Source organism: Sphaerodactylus townsendi, linkage group LG08, assembly GCF_021028975.2.
Source record: "Sphaerodactylus townsendi isolate TG3544 linkage group LG08, MPM_Stown_v2.3, whole genome shotgun sequence".
In the NCBI taxonomy this organism is placed as follows: domain Eukaryota; kingdom Metazoa; phylum Chordata; class Lepidosauria; order Squamata; family Sphaerodactylidae; genus Sphaerodactylus; species Sphaerodactylus townsendi.
The window spans coordinates 27,510,571-27,525,726 of record NC_059432.1 but is presented as its reverse complement, the minus strand read 5'-3'; the positions used below and the strand labels follow the sequence as shown (position 1 = coordinate 27,525,726).

The window sequence follows — 15,156 nt, the reverse complement described above, 5'->3', positions numbered from 1 at the left end:
ATAGAGGTTAAGGATTCCTCACCATACTTTAAAACAGGGACCCCCAACCTTTTTGAGGCTGCAGGCGCCTTTGGAATTCTGGCTCAGAGTGGTGATTGCTGTGGCTTACCTTGGGACACAAATTAAAGATCCTTGTGTTGTGGTGGCAGGTGCTGTCAGATCTCTAGTGACTAATCAGAAGCCTTGCTGGAAAAAAGCTCCTGACCCCACCTACTTTCTAAACACACCTGGCAGATACCCTGACATGTAGTGGGCACCTTGACACCAATGAGAACCGTTGTACCCGGGAGCACCGTGTTGGGGTCCCCCGGTTCAGAGCTTCAATATAATACCAGAAATGCAGAAAATAGACCTTCTGGAAAAGATTGACATGGCCAAAGTACTGATTTGTCCTGCATATGCTATGCTTTTTGTGCACAGCTAGCAGTTTCCTGAACCGTACTTGTGGATGTTTTGAGAACTGGAGATTGCTTTGCATTGTTGTCAGCATCAGATTTTTAGGAGCTTAGATGACTAGTTTTCTAGGGTTTTTTTGTATAAAGATTTAGCTTTCTTTGTAGAATGAAGAGATGTGTTGCCCTTATTAAAAACTGGCTCTTTAATAATTAAGATTACATGGATAGGATGTGCGACTAATCGTGCAGCTGAATAGTTAAGGAACTTGTGAGGAAGAACTGTGAGCTGTTTTCTGTGTCATTTAATAAAATGTGTGGAGTGTGTAAAAGGACTTTTGGACTGGGGGATAGCTTAAAGTCATTGTCTTAGTGACTTCCTCATCCCTCTAACAAAAGCATACAAGAGAATACTACTGTGTGTGGGCTATAGTAATTATACACCTCTCTTAAAGTGGTGACATACAGTTCCTCAGATTATGCAACTTGTATGTGGTTTCTTGTCCATAAAAGTCATTTGATTTATTTACTTGATTTATTTACTTGATTTATTTACTTGATTTATTTACAACCACTTGATTTGTTTATTTACAACCACTTGATTTGTAGGCGATAGACTGTTGAATCACAGTTTTATAAAATTTACAACTAAACAATCCATGCCTAAAACATGTACGTTGATTTAGATTTGATGTATGAAGATAAGTGTTGAATCAAAGTCAAAATACAGGAGTCCAGTAAAGTTGTCATTAAAGTTAATCTTCATCAGTATTACAATTATAGGGACTCAAGGTTCTTAAGAAACACTACAGGAATACTGACCGCTCCTGGAAACTTAACGCATAACAAGCTGAAAAAATTTCTATTTTCTTTTCTTTTATAGTTTTTTTTATTGCATAACAGTATATTTACAAAACAAGTAACGTATACAAAACTAGTACTCAACATCCATCAATATAAATATCAATGAGAAAAGAAGAAAAAACCCCAATAAAAAGTTCTACATACTTCTGCTGTATTTTTCCATTATTGTTGGATATATTCTGTCTATGCGTTCTGTTCAGTTTGGTAGTCAGAATCTATTTTATATTGTGTTATAGAAGCAATTGTTGCTAAACTTGCTAGTTCCATTACTTTAATTTGCCATTCTTTAACTGTAGGGCAATTCTCCACTTTCCAGTATCTTGCCCAAACTATTCCAGCTGCAGAAGCCATATATTGAAATAATATTATCTTCTCTTTCCTAATTTTGTTAACCATACCTTATAAATAATTTTCTGGTAAACAAGTAACCTTAATTTTCAAAATGTTCTTAACATCATCGTTAATCTTATGCCAATTTTTTTGCCTTTTCACAATTTCACCATTGATGTTTAAATGGTCCACATCTTTTACCACATTTCCAACATTTATTTGATTTTTTTTCATTGTGGCTTATCTTACAGGAGTCATATACCATCTGAATCACATTTTCATATAATTTTCCTTTATATAATTACTAGTAAATTTTGAAGTAGATTTCCATAGCTTTTCCCAATCTTCCAACATAATATTACAACCAATATCTTTTGCCCATTTAATCATATAATCTTTAATTGGTTCTGTTCCCTGTTCATTGTTTGCCATTTTTAAACAATCTTTCTTGTTTCACCATTGGAATGCATTGAAAAAAAAATAAAAATTTAGGAGGTATAGTCATTTTGATTGCTGCAATCTTTACTAGTAGAGAAAGATTTTTTCCCATTTTTCTAATAATCCATATATTTCTAATTCTAATTTTTCATAATTATTTTTGTATAACACTAAATTAGATGAAGATAAATATATTCCCAAATATTTTACCTTTGTAGCAATTTGACAACCCATTTCATTTGCAATTTGTTTTTTAGTTTCATTATCCATATTTTACTAGAAAACATGATTTATCTTTATTAAGATCTAAACCTGATATACTTCCAAAATTAATAAATTTTTAAGATGTGAAAGGAAGTCAGATGGATTTTCAAGTATTATGACTACGTCATCAGCATATGCTCCAACCTTATAATCTTCTTCTTTAATTCCTCTAATATAATTATTATTCCTAAAGAAAGAATAAACAAAAGCGGAAAAAGGGGGCAGCCTTGTCTGGTGCCCCTGTTTATATAGATTTTGTTAGAAAATTCTTCATTTATTATTAATTTAGCTTCTCGTGTTTTATATATTTGATTATCCTAACCAAGAAATCTTTCTCCCAAATCTCTCCTATGGATGATTTCCAACATAAAGTTCCATTTCAACTGATCAAATGCTTCATGCATATCAAAAAAGAATAACGCTAATGGCTTATCTGGTTTTTGTTCCATCAGTTCCAATATATTTACTATCACATTATCTTTAATAAATCTATTGGGGAGGAATCCAGCTTGATCAAAGTGGATTATATTTATTTATTTATTTATATTTATTTATTTATTATTAGATTTTTATACCGCCCTCCCCCAGAGGGCTCAGAGCGGTGTACAAATAAACATATACGGACAGGGGAAGGTTAAAGCCAGTACAAATATAATACAAGCCCTGTCTCCTTATTAAAAGCAGTAACAGCAATACAGCCAGCATCCGAGAACTAAAACCGACCCCCCCCCCCCGGGGAAACCAAAAAGGTCCCCACTAAAATGGGCCACATAATTAAAACAAACAGAGAACAGAAAACAGAGAAAACAGAGAACAAAAAAACCTGTAATAATGTTGTAAGTTGATGCTTCTTTTGGGTAATGGGTATTACATTATGGATTTTTGTACATACTGTGTTTCCCTGAAAATAAGACAGTGTCTTTTATTAATTTTTGCTCCCAAAGATGCGCTATGTCTTATTTTCAGGGGATGTCTTTTTTTCCGCTCCACAACTGCATGCTCTGGTGTTCTGTTTGATGGGCATTCTTCCAAACAAAAACTTTGCTACGTCTTACTTTCGGGGGATGCTTTATATTTAGCACTTCAGCAAAACCTCTACTACGTCTTATTCTCAGGGGTTGTCTTATTTTTGGGGAAACAGGGTATGTGCAATTTGAATATGCTTTTGTTTTCTTTTTGCTGGCCTTGTGGCCGTAATACAATTATTCAATATTACTGTTTTATCTTTTCCTTCTTTAGGGATTAAAAATATATTAGCTTGAGTCCAAGATTGTAGAATACCTTTGCATTATCCAAAAATTTCTTAATTGCTTCCAGGTCATTCTCTGGAGCTAGATACCATTTTTGGAAAAATTTAGTAAATTCCTCTTTAATTTTTCCTTGATCTATTATCATTTTATCTTGCGTTATAATTTTCAAAATCGAATTTTCTTGTCTTTTTAAAAATTTTTCCATGCCAGCCATTTACTAGCTTTGTTTCCAAATTCAATCAATCAATATTTTATTTCGGTCAAAGACCAGAAAATATCAGATATAAAAAAATTCAAAATTATGTTGTTTGATTAGCAATATTTGTTGACTAATTTCTTCAGATCTCATTAAATCCAGTTGTTGTATTAATGTTCTCCAATTTTTCATTATTAACTCTTTCCCTATAATTTTTTCTCTATAATTTTTAATTGCGTTGTAAGCATTTCATACCTAGAGTTCTTTTGTTTCTTCTTTCTATTCTTGACTTCCATCAGTATCCCTCTAAGAAAGGCTTTAAAAGTATCCCATATAATTCTCCAATCAGTTTCTCCATTGTTGTTTAACTCAAAAAATTCTGACATTTTATTTTTGGTATCAGTTCTTCCTCTAGTAATAAGGAGTTTTTTGATTTCCAGTTGAATTCTGTCATTCTTTTCCCATTTCTTAATATCACCTATTCCGGTTTATGATCTGTCATAACATTTACTTTTATTTCTCCTTTATATATATCTTTAGCAAAGTTAGATGAAATCCATATAGCATCTATCCTGGACTATGATTGATGTCTTTGTGGAAAAAAAAGTGAAGTCTTTCCTTTCCCCATTAATATGTCTCCAAACATTAATTAAATCAAAATTGTTTATTAATTTAAAAAAAGAATTAGGAAGTTTTCCCTGCTCTTTATTCCACCCATTGTTACCAGCCCCTCCTCTGTCTCCAAAAGGTTTGCAGACTCAATTGAAATCCCATAACATAATTACATCTAAACCATACCTTGTTCACACAATACCTTAAAAATAGCTTTTACCACTATTGGGAGAGATGAGTGTGTTGGGGGAAAGGTGTTCAGAGGAAGAGCTCAAATTCTGCTCATTGGAATGTCTTTGGAAGGCATGGAACTGCATGACTCTCTTTTATACTTTCTAGGTTTAAAGTCGCGAGCTAAAATATGGTTCTTCAGAGTAATACGAAATACTCCATTCATAGGTCCTATGGTAAGTATTGACATAGCTACCTAGTTAATTCTATTGCAGGGAAATTTCTTATAATTGTTTGTTTCAGTTCTTTTAGTGCTCAAAACATCAAAGTGAATAAAAATGTGGGTTGCGACCCCTTTGGGGGTCAAATGACCCTTTCACAGGGGTCGCCTATGACTCTCTGCATCAGTGTTCTCCATCTGTAAAATGATAAATGTTAGGGTTGGGGGTCACCACAACATGAGGAACTGTATTTAAGGGTCGTGGCATTGGAAGGTTGAAAACCACTGTGCTAGAGCCTTGTATGTTGACACAAAATGAGAGTTTAAAAAATAAGATAAGTGGCCAGTTATTTTCTTTTTCCCAGCAGTTGTCTTCAAAAAGCCTTCCTACATAATAACAGTCTTTTCGTTAAAAACCAAGGGGACCCAACATGTTCTCTCTGGTAGTAATTGAGAACATTCCATAGTCTTGCAGAAGATGAAAAAGGAAAGGATAAAAAACAAGGCACCTACAGCCATGTCTGAAGAATGATGCAAAGAATCGCCACTATGTAAAAGTAAAAGGTTGTAGTCTTGCATAAATATATGCAAGATGACTTGGTAACTGCCATATTTATCACTGGGTACAAAGTAGCAAAATAGTATTTTTAATTATTTTGGTGTAATCAGTAGATTTTGTTAGACAGCATTGAAACCCAACTCAGAACTGAAATGGAAACCTAGGAGGTTAAGGGTAACATTATAAAAGGGAATTAAACAGAGTCAACTACAGTAGATTTGGCAACTTCATCAAGATCCTTCTAGAAACTCAAGGTCCCGTAACTACCAAATTCCCCTTTGGAGGAGGCACAGGCTTACACCGGTGGATTTGCCTTCCCCAGGACACTTATCCAGAGCTGTAGTGAGGGAGAATTGCACCTGGGGCACGTATGTGCCCTGCGCCCCCGCCATGCCAGTGGGAGACCTGGGACGCCCAGTTGCAGTGCCCAGCTCTCTGTTGATGCACACATGGTGCCTTGAACTGCTCTGGCGTGACAGAGGCATTCCTGGGGGCGCAGACAACCTTAGTCGGCTTCTATTGCTTGTTTTAGCCTCCTTACACTAGCAGGCCCAGCCTTGGAGATACACCACAGAAAATGGTGCTTACCCCATGGGATATTTTCAGGTAGGAGCTGTGGGAAAGCCCTATGGAGGGGGCAGAGCAGTGGCCGCCCTGCCTGCCAGCCCAGTCTGAATTGGGCTGCCTGAAGCCAACAAGATTTTGGGGGGGATAAACTTTTGAGGATCAAAGCTGCCTTCTGATGAAGGGAGCTTTAACTCAGGAAATCTGACACCCTGAAAATCTTGTTGGTCCCTAAGATGCTACTGGACTTACTGGACTTGACTCGTGCTGTTCTACTGCAACCGACATGGCTACCCATTGTAACAGAGCATTTTAATTACTCACAAATGTGGATATTCAGTGTGAATTGAGCGTGATTTGCTTTGAGTAAACATGTAAAGGATTAGGCTGAAAGAGCCCTACAGGGCCATCATAAGCATAATTTCATCCTTCTAAGCTTGTAGACTTCAGTGAACTTAGAAAAATATAACTCTGGAAAGGACTGCAGTCTTGATTGCTAGCTGGGGCACCCCCCTCCTTTCTTTCTTTCAAACCTCCCTGGTTTGTCAGACTTCTGCCTCTATTTCTTTGCCTATTTTGTGCTTTCTAGAAGAAGAGTTGGTTTTTATATCCTTTTTGTCTACCAGTAAGACTCAAAATTGCTTACAATTGCCTTCCCTTCTCCTTTCAACCACAAGCACCTTGTGACGTAGGTGGGGCTGAAAGAGTTCCGAAAGAACTGTGATTGGCCTAGGGTCACCCAGGAGGCTTCATGTGGAGGAGAAGGGAATCAATCGTGATTCTCCAGATTTGAGTCTGCTGCTCTTAATCACTAAACTGCACTGGCTTTCAGGAGATTCATTCCTTCTCCATGTCCTCATAGATCTGTCTTTGGCTCGATACTGTGCCAAATTGACTCCTAAGCCACAAGTTGCTAACCTCTTGCGAGAGCAAATGACTGTCTTGAGTCTCCGAGTAAGTTTCAATCAATCACGCCTTTATTGGCATAAATCCCAGCAAGTTTCATGACCAGTGGGGATTAGAACTGGGGTGATGTGGCTTCAAGTCTAATACTGTGTCAAACTTCAAGTTGTCACCTTTGATATGTTACAGTGGAGAGGACTCACTACTAGTTCCTGGGTCTTTATCACATAATTGAAGACCTGCACTTTAAAAAGCACATGAGAGTGCAGAAGAGAAAAATCAATTATATGGCTACTCTCAGGAATCCCAAATTTCAACCACCGTCAGGATATTAAAGGATTATTTAAAACACAGAACACTTTCAAGAGTTCCAATAGGATGCTAGTGATAAGTGTTCAATTTTAAGCTGCTATTGCAAGGACTCTGCAACTGAATAGATCTTTAGCATGTAAAATATTAACCCTGTATGTTTTGTACTTTTCCCTTCCTGTAGATACAGAACCGTTTTAACAAGACTGTGGATGAAGTGATTTCCTGTTTGTCTTTTCTGAAAAGTGCAAAGTCTTATGTCAAGGAGCTGCCTGCCAAAGGCCTGAGCCAATCAGAAGTGTTACAGAAGATGAAAGATTACAGTTCAATGGGTATGTCTGAAAGTGTGCTGACAGCATAAATGTGTTCAATAGTCAGTCTCATGAGTCCTGTTTACCTCTGTGGGGAAAGAACTGGCGTTATGTAACTAACATTTTTTGACATCTGCCATTGTTTCTAAATAGTTTTTCTTTGATTTTAAAGAGAAAAAGGTTTTGGTTGTGATAGACGAAGAAAGCCTTGCTGTAGTCTCATGATAATGGAGGAATGTAGCAAGTTACTTGGGTATGCAGGAATCTTGTTGGTTTATGCGTTTTGCACCTCAGCTTAACATATAATGCAAGGAATACTTTTTACATTTTCTTGCAGGATGCCTGGGGATCAACTCTGGTTACTTGAAAAAATTTATTTTTGCATGTAGTTTTCATGAAAAACATGCTTCCTGTTAAAGAATGAGAAGTTAGCCGTAGGATCACTCATGGTTCTCTCTGCCCATGTCCTGCCTCCACAGCTTGGCTAGCTTGGTTCCACAGTACCAAGCTAGGAGAATGGGAATTACTTTGGTTCTGGTTTTGGGCAACAGGTCCGTTTTCCCTTAGCAAGGAGCTCCAGGAGTCTAGTAATTCAGTGCCCAAGCCACAGAGTCCTCATTTTTCTTCACTGCAGCGGTCACTTAAAAGACCTTTAACTGAAATAAAGATTAGGGGTGGGGGGAGGAGTAGAATAGTGCTTATATGCTTTGAACAGATTTTTTTGGGCTGAGCAGCCATACGGAAACACTTTAAGTAAATTAAAATCCTTTCACGACTAAAAGCAACAACCAGGGTTAAGCATTGCTTACTTAACCCTGGTTCAGAGATTTGAACTTGGTAGTGTAACTGGCCCAATAAAGAAAAGCCTTATTAGGCAAAATTTGGCGCATGCATACACAGGATTTGGGAAAGCTTAAGGTACTGGTTGCTTTGATTAAGATGCATTTGTGTTGCTGATTGAAGATGGCAGAATGCCAACTTCTGTAGTCATTGCAAAGCAAAAAAAATGTGAACAGCAAACTTCAGTTTTTGATCAGTAAAGCGTTTTTAAATAAGATGAATACCAACCAATTTTTGTCTCCCTATTTCAGGAGAAATACACTGGGAAGATGGCAAGGTTTCAGGGACAGTGTACAGTGGTGAAGAAAAACTTACTAAGCTGTTCACAAAGGTAACGTAGTGTGTATTTAAGGTTATTGAATGTGAGTGTGTTTTTTAAGGAACACATGAAATGAATTTTGTCCAGAAAAATAGTTAGGATGACTTAAAGATACCCTTCCCCGAATGTTCGTCAGGAGATGAAGAAAAAAATTTAGAGAATGCAGGGTCGGAATATTTGTGAAATAGCTACTAAGCAGAGTATGTTTGTGCAGACATATTGGGCAGCACGTTGCATTCAGTATTCATTAAAAGATATAAACATATTGCAACAAGACCTGTGGTGCACCAGAAAGGAATGTGTTGATTGGCTGTGTCCCGCGGTGGCTTGGTTGCAGTTGATGGCAGTAACTCGAAGCACTGATTGTATCATACTTAATAAGACTGTTTTGAGAAGCCATTCTAATTCATTTTGTCCCTGCAAGGCAAGGAACTTGCTGTGCCAGTCTGGGGTTCCTGTAGGAGGCTCAACTGTGGTGGCTGTTGCCCACTTAGGATCCAGTATCGCCTATAAATATTCAAGTTAAATCTGTGACAAGTGGGAAGGACCCAAATCTGTCCCCCCCCCCCCCCCCAGGCTCAAATACCACAATGGCACCTAAGGATGGGGAAACCATGTAAAGAGTGCCTTTCACCCATTTTTCTGTTCTATAGGGATATTTGCATTTAATTTAACAGGCATTTCAATAGACCAGAGGTGTCCAACTCTGGTGCTTCATGTTCATGGACTAAAATTCCCATTAGACCCTGCGGGCATGGCCAAGTGACTATTCCCGCAGGGACTGATGGGAATTGTCCTCAAACATTTGAAGCGCCAGAGTTGGACACCCATGCAATAGACCTTCTGGTGCAATTCCTTTCAAATGTGCACCAGTCCCTGCTAGACTAGTGCATCTCCTTCTCGGTATAATGCTAGCACTAGAAATGTGGGAACTGAGCACCCTGTATTCTCATTGTGTCTGGCTGAATAAGTGCTTAAAACCTCCTCTATACAGCTTTTCACCCTGACATGGAGACTCTGGGCGGTGAAGATCTTTTGCCTGGTGGTGCTTTCCACAGCCTACCTCTAAAATTAAAACCACATGGTTGTGTTTCGTTACTAAAGGGGAACTGAGAATGGAAAGAACTTCCGTAATTTATGTAGTTCTAGTAGCAGTTCTAGTGGCAAGGTTATGCCACAAGAGTGTATTTTTGACCTGTTAGTGTATATATTTGGTTTTGTTCCCCCCCGCCCCCCAAGTAAAAACATGTGAGGGCATCATAATCTGGCAATAGTTACTGTTTTGTGAGTCTTCTTTTATTTGCGCTGATTGTGACTGGGAGGAAGACAGAGTTATTCAATCCCTGTGCATTGATAATCTGTCTGCAGCCACTGGCAACTTCATTCAATAATTCTTTTGCCTTCTGAGGTTCTAGCAGGCATTATCTACCTTCAGGAGCATCTTTGTAGTCTTAAGAGGTAGGCATCTTTGCATAGTAATTATTGAGATTCTCAGGGAACTGAATTTCATGCCAGCATCATTTCCTCCTTTTTTCAGTGCTCCTTTGCAGTTTGCCCTAATGCTGCCTTGGTCTTCCTTTTTCTCTTGGAGTCAGTTTATTCACTGTCTGTGTTTTTAACAAGGTTTATGATTTCTTCTAAGAATTTGCATATTGTAAACTGAGCAAGAGAATGTGAGGCTGGAAGAGAATGTGTCTGTACTATAGTTCTGCATCTTTCCTGATTCTTGCGACGCCCCTCTAAATTGAAATAGATGGGGGGCGCATCTGTGTTTTGATTGCGAGACACGACGTGCTTCTTTTCACTTCCTAGAGTGTCTGAATTCAAGAGCCTATCTGCATTCTTTAAAGCACTGCCCAAGTGTTTCCCATTACACAGGCAATATGTTTCACCATGGAGCGCCCCCAATTCTGGTTCTCAAAAGCATGCTGGGAGAAAGTAACACTATGCACCTGCTTGGCCAAGTGCAATGAAACAGAAACTGATGGTTTGTGTGAGTAAGGATGGATGTTCTTACTAGGGATCTAGCAAAGTTGGTAAAATATTTCTTGTTTCTAGGTGCCTGGGATTTCCCCTGTCCTGTCTCAAAATATGGCATAACTGCCCTCCAATAAAATCCTCTTAAGAACTATGGAGAAAAGGCCTTTTATTGAGAAGCTGGTGAGCTGGCATATGGCTATTGTTTGTTTAGGGTATGTCTTCACCAGCCTTCCCTCATCTCCATATACTTTCTTTTCTCTCATCACAAGCAGCAGAGGGGTTTTTTTTGTTTCATATTTTTGGGTTATTCCGTTGTAGTTCTCTTCCCACCCACATTTGCAGTGCCTGTCTGAACCACTTCTGTGTTCTTGCACCGTGTTTCCCAAATGAAATTGAATTTGCAAGATGTATGTGTACGTAAACTTCATTCCAGGTTCTCTCTCAAGTACATAGAAAACATGCTTGGGTCTTCTTGTGAGAGCACACTTACTCCGTCAAATATCCCACCCTTGAAACAGAATTCAGATTCAGTCCGTTTTTAAAAAAAACTGGTGTATGTGATAGTTACTCTATTTCAGTGTAAAAGAAAAAAGTGAACATATATTTAAGATTCTTGTTTAACATCTAAGCATAGAATTATACAGTGCTGATACCTGAGTTTGTAATGCAAGCTGATGTTGAATAAGAAACCTTATATGTGCATTTTCCCCTTCTCTATGGCCATCTGGAGGAATGATTAAAGTACCACTACTGGATGGTTCAGTCTCCTTATGTTAACGGCTGCATCCATATAAAGTGAAGTATTGACATGTTGAGTTATTTTAGGTGCAAAATGCACACTTTTTCCTTTTTCTCACATTTACTTAAATTTAGTCTTCAGCACTCTTTTAGTGAAGACTTTTTCTTTCTATCTTCCCAGAACAACCTTCTTCCCCTTTGTTTAGGATCATATGTGAATGTTTGATGGAAGGAGGTTGTTTTTGCATAGTTTTACACTTATTTGGAATTTATACTCCAAATGCATTCCTAGACCCCAGTGTGGTCTAGGAAATTGAGATACCTTGGGCTTTGGATACCATGGACTACTAGATCTGGAAAAGAAAATTGAGGTTGCCATATGTTTTGAGTAATTGTTAAGGAAGGATCCAAAGGATGCATAAAAGATGATTACATCAGGATTCAACTATATACTGTGCTATATACATATATAGCAAAGTGTTGACTTTTTAAAAAAAGGCTGCTTCAGGAGAGTAGAATTTAGAATGTGTTCCATGGGGTCTCAACAGCCCACCTCCCACCTCAACCGGGACTCTACGCCACGTTTACACTTGTAAACATGTGCTTGGAGAAGAAGAATGTGCTGTCTAGTTGCAGGTTACTTATGGTGACCTTAACCGTGCGATGTTCAAGACAAGAGATGAACAAAGATGGTTGCCATTGCCTTCCTCTGTGTAGCAACTCCAGTCTTCCTTGATGGCCTTTAAGTTCTGACTGTAGCCAACCTTGCTTATCTGCCTCCTCAGGAAAAACCTGCCAGTGGAGTGAGTAGAGTTTGAAGTCTTTCTCCAGCCTGATGAGTCTTTGTTCAATGGAAGAGCCACATAGGCTGGGGGAAGACTCTTTAGGTGGGAGGATGTTCCACCCCAGAGGCGTATCGGGGGGAAATGGCTCACGGGGACAAAACCTGCTCCGGGTGCCCCCCCGCGCGCTCGGGGTTGGGGGCAGCTTGGATGGGCACCGCAGAGGCAGGCCGGCTCCTGGGCTGGCCTGCTGCCATGGTGCCCATCCAAGCCATCCCCAGGCCCTCCCCTGCCTCCCTGCAGACCACCTCCTGCCCTCCCCAGGGCATGGGGAGGGAAGGAGGTGGCTTGGATGGGCGCCGCGGCAGCAAGCCAGCTCTGTCTTAAGGTGCCTTTCCCGCACCGACCTAGCTCTTCTGAGCCGGGTTGGCATGGGGAAGGAGCGGGGTGGGGTGATTTGTGACCCCCGCCGTTGCGCCCAGGGTCATCCCCTGTCCCTGTGGGCTGTACACCCCTGTTCCACCCACCTATGGTAGGATACCTAGCCAAAATTTAGAATGGTAAGTTGCAATGAGGAAGCAGTAAGCAGGAAAAGGGTGAAATGTGTACGTAAAAATTTGCTACATGGCTGTTTTAAATTGCTCTCTCATGATGTGGCTCTTTTCTTTCTATTTAAAAAATGGGGTTTGCATGTATTCTTTACATAGGCCCTTGTTACACCTGTTTTGTAAAGCTCCATGTGTTCCAGCAGTGAACAAAATCTGAAAATTGGTGTAGATCAGAAAAACAATTAGTTCTTTGTCCTAAAATGTATCACACAGATGTCAGTTGGGTGTGTGTACCATGTTAACTTTCTTATCCCTCATTTACTGCCAGCCAGTGAGAACAACTCATTTTAAAGTCGGTCTGCACCCAGATCCTGTTAGGCCAGCCTTCAGCCCGACTGTGCATGAATCTGATTTGTTGACAGCCTCTTGTGTGTTCCTCCCTCTTTCTTTCTCATGCTGTTTGTGTGTGTGACATATAAATGCGGGTGCACCACTTAACTGGAATTAGCTTTCCTCCCCCAAAATGTGATTCTAAACCAAGGTTTACCTAGGGTCGTGGTGGCGAACCTTTGGAACTCCAGATGTTATGGACTATTGGCCAATTGGCCATGCTGGCAAGGGCTGATGGAATTGTAGTCCATAACATCTGGAGTGTCAAAGGTTCGCCACCACTGACCTAGGGTTATACTCGCTATGTATGGATGTATGAAGGGTGTGTGTGTGTAATTTTAGTTAAGTCATGGTACTATCCTCTGTCCCACCAAAAGATAAAAATGGGGTTTTGTGTTGCTCTGGAGAAGTGAAAGTATTATGCTTCCACTGTAGAAGAAAAGTCCCAAGATTAAAATGGCCGCAACGGATAAAACCGCCTGTATCTCTGGAAGCCCTTGGACTGTCACAGCAGTTTAAAAGGCATTCTGCTCAGTGACCCTTGAGGATTTTTCCCGCTAATCAGTTTTTTTTTTAAATTCAGACCCCCCCTTTTTTTCCAAAATGGCCACTGCAGGTAAAAATGCCTGTATCTCTGGAATCCTTTTGGCTGTCACAGTGGTTTTAACTTCATTCTGCTTGGAGTCACTCAGTGATTCTTTTCCACCCATCAGTTTTTCAAAACTCAAACGTTGCAATTTTATCATTTTTTCCTGGTCCCCTGGCTACCATCTTAGCCATTTATCTACCATCTTCGATACAAAGAGGGTCCGTGAGGTGGCTACGGATTAATTCAGCATTGAGGGTCTGCCTTTCTGTGAGACCAGGTATAGAGCTGCTACCTCATAGGTAGCCGGAGTTAGTTTTTAACCCGCATTCCTTCCTGCATGCAAAGAGAGCAAGGGAGTGGGGAAGCACAAGACCACCAACAAGCCAGTTTTAGATACGCGTAGGCTTCATGTAAAACAAAAAAGGTTCACTGGAAGAAGTGACACTTCATGTTATAGCATTCATTGATAATGATGATGAAACCTTTAATGGCATATAATATAGCATTCATTGTATGAATGGTGTTGTCAGGATTTGGGAAGCCTTGTAGGAAAACTTCATAGAAAAGAACTCTGGGATATCTCATCAGATTTCAACAAATTAAGTGCTCCTTTGTTGAGGGAAAGGCTAACAAATTTCTTCTGTAATAAAAAAGTGTGGATAGTTCAGACTATTGTTGCTCGTTGAAGCAGAGGCGCATCTGGAGACAAAATCTGAATTTTCTGACCCTGCCCCCCCTCAGTCACCGAGGTCTATTGCCCAGAGCCCAGGTCTACCACCTGGAGCCCACACGGCATCCAGGTCTACTGCCTGGAGCTCGAGCCAGCATACAGGTCTACTGCTTGGAGCTGATGCTGGCGTCCAGGTCTATGTGTGCCCAGGGACATAGGTTACCCACATAGGCAGTATGCCCCTGCATTGAAGATGTTCGTGTAGAGTGATTTTATTAGCATTTCTAGGGTGATTACAACCCAACGGTAATTCGCTTATTTTTCTTCTTGAAGGTTTATGAGGAATTTGCGTGGTCTAACCCCCTTCATCCAGATGTGTTCCCAGGCTTGCGAAAAATGGAAGCAGAAGTCATCAGAATGGCTTTAACACTCTTCCATGGCGGACCCAATTCCGGCGGCTCGGTAAGTAAGCCGATCTCTCGAGCTTTCCCAGCATATTTTTGCTTCTTTATTTCTTAGCTAGTTGCATTGATGATATTTTCCTCTCAACATTCAGAATCCTATGCAGGCAACTTTTAGTGTCTTTCTTGCAAAACATCCTTGGGATACTTTTTCATCAGTTGAATCTGAATCTCTCCATTGTGACTGATGGTTCAAATGGGTTTACAGTGTGCTGTGGTTGCTGGGCTGTTGTCACTGCCTTTGTAGAAATAGAAGAATAGTTTGGATTTATATCCCTCCTTTCTCTCCTGCAAGGAGGCTCAAAGGGGCTTACAATCTCCTTTCCCTGGCAGGTGGGGCTGAGAGAGCTCCGAAAAGCTGTGACTAGCCCAAGGTCACCCAGCTGGCATGTGTTGGAGTGCCAAGCTAATCTGGTTCATCAGATAAGCTTCCGCAGCTCTAGTGACAGAGCAGGG

At 40.0% G+C, this 15,156-nt stretch overlaps 1 protein-coding gene across 1 annotated transcript in view; it reads left to right on the top strand.

Annotated features, from left to right (window-relative positions):
* The window catches only part of SGPL1 (sphingosine-1-phosphate lyase 1), a 57,587-nt gene that overhangs the window by 16,915 nt on the left and 25,516 nt on the right, over positions 1–15,156 (top strand). The window contains 4 exon segments of the mRNA XM_048505850.1: positions 4,686–4,753; positions 7,257–7,404; positions 8,475–8,554; positions 14,573–14,701. Of these exon segments, the coding sequence (XP_048361807.1) occupies positions 4,686–4,753; positions 7,257–7,404; positions 8,475–8,554; positions 14,573–14,701 (425 nt within the window).